Source organism: Protobothrops mucrosquamatus, unplaced genomic scaffold (assembly GCF_001527695.2).
Source record: "Protobothrops mucrosquamatus isolate PMUCROS unplaced genomic scaffold, P.Mucros_1.0 scaffold1945, whole genome shotgun sequence".
NCBI classification, from domain to species: Eukaryota; Metazoa; Chordata; class Lepidosauria; order Squamata; family Viperidae; genus Protobothrops; species Protobothrops mucrosquamatus.
In genome coordinates, this window is record NW_015388066.1 from 221,057 (window position 1) to 227,683 (window position 6,627).

The 6,627-nt window shown below is 43.7% G+C and overlaps 1 protein-coding gene across 1 annotated transcript in view; it reads right to left on the bottom strand.

The window, feature by feature from the left end:
- LOC107294444 (cytochrome P450 2J5-like) overlaps positions 1-6,627 on the bottom strand; it is a 26,731-nt gene that overhangs the window by 19,042 nt on the left and 1,062 nt on the right. The window contains exons 2-3 of the mRNA XM_015823675.2: positions 5,353-5,515; positions 1,668-1,817 (exon numbers count right to left, since the gene is read on the bottom strand). Coding sequence (XP_015679161.2) covers positions 1,668-1,817; positions 5,353-5,515 — 313 coding nt within the window. The remainder of the gene's footprint in view (positions 1-1,667; positions 1,818-5,352; positions 5,516-6,627) is intronic.

A 6,627-nucleotide genomic window follows, 5' to 3' on the forward strand; every position in this document is an offset into this window, starting at 1 on the left:
TGCCTCCATTGGCCCGCCTGAACTAGTCCAATCGGAGGCTAACCCGGCCCGGATCCGATCGATTTTGTCATGCAGGTAACACCCAAATTCCTCTGCCCGACCCTGCAAAGGGACATCCCGGACCCTCTGATGAAGGAGGGAGCGGGACACCCTAAACAGGGCGGCAGATCGGTTACCTGCAGACGTGATAAGAGCGGAGTAACAGTTGCGTTTCGCCGCTCTTATCGCTACTAGGTAAGTCCTGAAATGGGACTTTACCAATTTCCGATCGGATTCGGAGCGGGTGGCCCTCCAACTACTCTCTAGGCATCTCTTCCGATGCTTCATCACCCTCAGCTCCTCGGAAAACCAAGGAGCCAAGGTAGACCGGCATCGGGTGAGGGGCCGCAAAGGCACGACCCGGTCCAGGGCCCCCACGGCCGCACCATTCCAGGTGGCCACCAGGTCCTCAGTCGAGCCGCGGGTCAAGGTCTCAGGTATTGGCCCAAGCTCCGTCTGGAACCTCTCAGGGTCCATCAGGCGCCTGGGGCGGAACCATTTTGTCACTTCTGGTTCCGCCTCCCCGCGGTGGGGCATAGCGGTAGGAAAGGCCAGCCGAAGGAGAGAGTGATCTGACCATGACAGGGGCTCAACGACCATTTCCCCTAAACCATGATCACTCAGCCACTGGCCGGAGGCAAAAACTAAGTCCAGTGTGTGTCCTCCGGTGTGGGTAGGATCATCAACTAATTGGGTCAGGTCCATGGCCGTCATGGAGGCCATGAACTCCCGAGCCACCTCAGATGCTTCACCTAATGATGGCAGATTGAAATCCCCCATGACTAACAGTCTGGGGGTCTCAATCGCCATCTCGGCTATCACACTGAGTAGCTCGGGTAGGGCTTCTGATACATAGCGGGGAGCCAGGTATACAATCAGCACGCCCTGCTGCCTCCCATGACCCCACTTCACACCTAGGGATTCACAACCGGCAGTCTGCGGCACAGTGGTCTCCCTTGGATCCAGGCCTTCCCTAATAATAACCGCCACCCCCCCACCCCAACCCTGGGCTCTCGGCTGGTGAAATGCACGGTAACCTGGTGGGCACATTTCAACGAGGGGCACCCCCCCTCTTGGCCCAGCCAGGTCTCCGTAATACCCGCCAGGTCCACCTCCCCCTCCGATACCAAATCATAAATGAGGGGGGCTTTATTAACCGTGGACCTGGCGTTACACAGCATCAGCCGAAAGCCCAGGCCCTGAGATCCTGAACCCCCTAGGTTGCAAGAAGAGCCATGGGGGCCGGAGCGCGCCACAGCTCGTAAACAGCGGGTGCACCCTCCCCTAGTGTGATATGGCCCTCTGCTCCCGCCATATCTACCCCTCCCATATACAGTCTTAATGGAATTGCCCTCTATTAGGCAGACCCTCCCCCCCTCCCCAATCCCAGGACCTACGCCCACCTCGCCGAGGCCTTCAGCTGGCCTGGGAGAATTAATTTCAGTTTGCCCACCCCTCTCCCTGGAACCCCCTAAAACCCGGACTAAAAATTTGATTAAAAATCCCCTTAGGTTGCGTTTTGACCACCTCTTGTGATTAAAAAATCCCTCATAGAGGTGGGCCCTCGTTAATGCTATGGGCCAGACCTGCGAGAGAGGGGACTTGAGGCATTACCCCAAATTACATACCTTTTGTTTGTCTAAAGACATCTACCAATGTCTGAGCAACTTCTTCTATTTTATGCTCAATGCTTTTCTTCCCCAGGCCCAGCTTCCGCAGAGAAGTGATGCCAATGTGTCTCTGCTGTTTCCAGGTGTGACCATTGGAAATAATAATTCCTGTGGGCATCAGCAGACAATGATAAAAGCTGTAAGAATAGTTTCATAAATTGCTTTCAACATAAAGAGAATCTGTTCCTGATCTTCATCCATGTTCACTTAGTGGTGTGTTAAATTAAAAGCTTTACAATCAGAGAATGAAAATAATTTTGTCACTGAGTATAGAACACAGCTGGGCTTCTCACAGCTGATATCTGCAAAGGTTGCAAAAGTCTTGTCTATAGTCTGTGCTTCAAGCCAAGTCTCTTTTAGACAATAACAAGTTGTAATATTAGGTTTAGCCACAAGATGTCACCCATACCATTTAAGATTTATTTTTTAAATCCAAAATTTTTATAATCCTTTTTCCAATTTTACTTCTTTTTTGTAAGTAAAAATCTTTAATAAAAATAAGAAATCTTTTAGTCCTCAAATTTTAGAAAGATAGAAATCCAGTTAGAATCAGGTTATTCTTTCAGCATTTTAAGCTCCCCTAGATAGTCAGTCGCTGCTGCTTTTAGAGGGTGGAATAGAATTTCCCTTCCCTCTCTCCACAGGGGGGAAAATACTTTGGGCAGCTTATACAAGTAGAAAATATTAGTTAGGATTGAAGAGAGGTTCAGATCTCACCCAGTCTCATCCGCACTGCTTTATAGGTGCCTGGTGGTAAGTTTGACTTCAGCTGTCTGCAGCCTTATGACGGGCCATATTTCTATGGCCGGTCTTTCGTCTGTCAGTTTGGAGGGCTGTCCCGGATTGAGTGGAAGGGCTACCGCCCTCCTGTGATCAAGCAGGGGTCCCCTCCTTGCTTGTCGTACCTAAAGGGCAACTTTCGACCCTTTCCTGGGCCTCCCAGTGGTGTGAAATCGGATGTGGAAGATGGAGCTCACCTTCAAGTGGCCGCGGCGGCAAACCAGAAGTCTAGGCAAATTTTATTTTTTAATTCACCAAGCTCAATCAAGTTAGTTACCAATAAAAAAATATATTTGTAGCTCAGGGTTGAAATGAGAGGTCCTTGGTGCCCTCTGAGCTTGAGTGTTTTCTTGCAGGCTATTAATTACCCAAACTAGGCAACATCATCAATGCTGATGATCAAGTTACTATTATGTTCTTCTGCCAATGATTAAGTACAACATAGAAAATGTAGAAAAAATTTCAATTCATCAACAAATGCAAATTGTCTCCCTGAACTTAAGAAGACATGACTTTTCCTAAAACAGGCTATAGCTGCAGGTTGGTAAAAGGAACAACCCAGCTACCATGAATACAAATAAAAATAACTTGAGGAATTACAGGGTGGTAAAAAGAAAAAAAACAATATGAGAAATACTAATTATACAATTGTGTTTTTAGTTACAGAAAAACAAGCTATGAATCATAGAATCATAGCTAGAAGAGACCATGGAGCTCTTCTAGTCCAGGCAAATGGTTTTACAGTCTGTTCTTGAAAATCTCCAGTAATGGAGCACTCACAATCCCAGGAGGCAAGCTATTCTATTAATTAATTACTGTCAGAATATTTATCCTTATTTCTAGGTTGTATCTCTTTGATGAGTTTCACCCATTACTTCTGGTCCTGCCCTCTGGTGCCCTAGAGAATAAATGAATCCCCTCTTCTTTGTGACAGCTGCTCAAGTACTGGAAGTCAGCTATCATGCCCCCCAATCTTTCTCTTCAAATAGGCTAGACACCCCTATTGTCGTAAAATTTAGCGTCCAGACCCTTTATCATCTTTGTTGCTCTTCTCCGCACACTTTCCGGGATCTCAACATCTTTTTTTGTACTGTGGTTTCTAAAACTGGATGCAGTGATCCAAGTGTGGTCTCTCCAACATGATGTAAAGTGATACTGTTTCAGACAAGAAGGCGGTGCAGAGAGTGGTGAGAATGGCTGAAAAGATCATTGGCAGTTCCCTCCCTCCCATCCAGGACATAACACAGAAGCGCTGCTTGAGCAGGGTCCGTAAGATCATCTGGGACACTACACATCCTCTTTATGACCTGTTTTCCTTGCTACCTTCTGGGAGGAGGGCGCTCCGTGGTATCCGCAGCAGAACATTGAGATTCAGCCATAGTTTCATTCCATACAGCATTAACCTTTTGAACTCTCAAGCTTCCTCCTTCCGTTATGTATTCAAAATGGACAGTATTTAATATTTATTTGCTACATATATGTACGGGTGTGGGTCTATACATATGATGTACATAGTACATTTAGGTGTGTGTCATGTATGTGTTTCACTTTGAGAGCAGGCAACTAAATTTCATTTTTGATGTGTGCTGTTGTGCCCACAGTAAAAAAAAAAGACAATAAAGGTTGTCTTGTCTTGTCTTGTCTTGTCTTGTCTTGTCTTGTCTTGTCTTGTCTTGTCTTGTCTTGTCTTGTCTTGTCTTGTCTTGTCTTGTCTTGTCTTACTGTCAGTTCTCATTGTCTTGATGCCATCCTTATATTGATGCAACCTAGAATTGCTCATTTGGAAACCAACCAACAAATATTTACCCTCAGAATTAGAAATACATTCTTCTACTTTCTTTAAAAATACACAGGATAGCAGAATTCTAGGAAGTGAACTAATTTTCATTTTAGAAATACCCCCCTCCCTCCAACTATACAATGCCATAGTGATTATGTGAGGATGGAAGGATTTAACAACCAGGTGACTGAAAGGAATATAAATATAAATCCTTCCATCCTCTACCATTCAGTCAGAACTGAAGAAGCTTCTTGGATGAAAATGAAATGTCTGCAAGGAAACTCAAAGATGAAAAAGCACCTTTGGGATAATCAAATGTATCATTCAATTTGTCATGAAAATTTTTATATTGGATGAATTCATAAAAACTTGCACTGACTTGCTCGCTTCCTGCTCGAGTAAGGACCGTCAAGAACTTCTGTTGGCTTATTTTTTTTTCTTTTTAATTGTTTTCTCCTCTTTTTTATTTGTCATTTATATTGGTATTTTATGTGGATATTTAAATTGTAATCTTGATTTCAGGTGAGATCATTAAACCTGCTGATTTTATTCCAATTTTAGAAATGTTATTAGCTTAGAATAGATCCCAATTAAATCTAATTCTTGTACTGAAAGCTTATAATTAGATATATGGGTAGCAAATATGAAAGTAGTGGTTTTAGATGGGTTGGTTACATGCGGAGAATTGGTTAAAATCAAATTTGCAAAATTTGAAGAAAGTGGCAAAATTTAAAGATGACTCAAAAAGAAAGGATTAAAGAGATAAATGAAGACTGAGACATTTTTAGTTGAATGGGGATGTTGAGAGCCCCATAAAACAGAGTTGGCTGTTTAGTGAAAAAGAAGTAATGTTTAAGAATGTATGAATGTAATGAACCAGACAGAATGCAACGACAATGTATAATAATTTGGTATAAAGTGGATTATAACAATATTTCTTTTGCTTATCTTATGCCATTAGGTTATTTTTTTAAACTATACCTTACTCCCCCCCCTTCCCATGCTATGCATAGTATCAACATAAATTGTAATAGTGTGGTAGTTATTTAGTTATAAGTGCAATTTCTCACTACTTGCATTTACCTCTTCCTTTCCCAAAAGCACTCAAGAGTAAATACTTTGGTCGATCAGAAAATTCTTCTGGGAAACTGGTCATTCCTTCTTTCACAGCTTTGAATCCAGACAACACTACTGCAAGGTGAGGTCCAAGCCACAAGGAGTATATATTTCCATATCGTTTTGCAGGCTTCCAAGTGAATCAAAGTTGAGAAATGTTACAATCAAATAAAACAGATTATTTATAGTTAATGAGCCATTTACACTCTTTCCTAAATTCTTAAATCTAAGATCTTTCACCATATGAAATTGTCTGCTCCTGAGAAACTTATTTTCTCTAAGATTCCTGCCAAGAACTTTTATTCTTGAGCTTCATTTATTTTCCTGGGCTGTTCCTTTCTCTATGTTTCTACCTGTAATCCACCATGTCCTATCTGCTTGCTCATTCCCCCTTTTCTCGGATGAGAGATGGTCTTCTTTCTACAAATAATGGAAATAAATGTTAGTCTAGAACTCAGATCCAGAAAGCTTTTGAAATTATTATTATGGAATTAAAGAATCTTCCTGGGCTCCAAGATCAGCACAGATGGGGACTGCAGCCAAGAAATTAAAAGACGCTTGCTTCTGGGGAGGAAAGCTATGGCAAATCTAGACAGCATACTAAAAAGTAGAGACATCACCCTGCCAACAAAAGTCCATATATGTTGTGGCTCTGTCTTGTGAGCCCCTCTTATCGGAGGAAGAAGGCTCCGAACATGAAGGAGAGGAGATGGCCAGGCCTCCCTCTCCAGGACCCTCCTCTTTGGCAATGCCTCAGGTGTCTCCCGACGGAGAAGAGATTGACCAGGAGCCAGGTGGTTCTGAGATTGACCAGGAGCCAGGTGGTTCTGAGATTGGCCAGGACCCAGGTGTTTCTGAGATTGGCCAGGAGCCAGGTGTTTCGGATAGTGATGAAGATAAGTTGTGGCTGGATCCACGCCAGCGTAGGAGCGACAAGCATGCGCAGCAGAAAAGGAGACGTGCCAGAGATTAAGCTGAGTCACTGGACCACACCCCACAGGCTATAAAAGGGTGGTGGTGGCCATTTGGACTCTGTGACGGACAAAGCTGAATCTCTGGCGAAGTAGTTTGCTGTGGACTTAATTTCTAAATGTGTGTATTGTTTTTTGTTCTCTGAGTAAAAGTCTTGGCAGGCAGCTACAGAGCTGCTGCCAAGTTTTTTTATCTGTGGATTGGAGTGTGGAGAAGTTATTTAACCCTCGGCTGGCTGTTTGGGTGTGTGTGTCCGACAGGGACAGAACA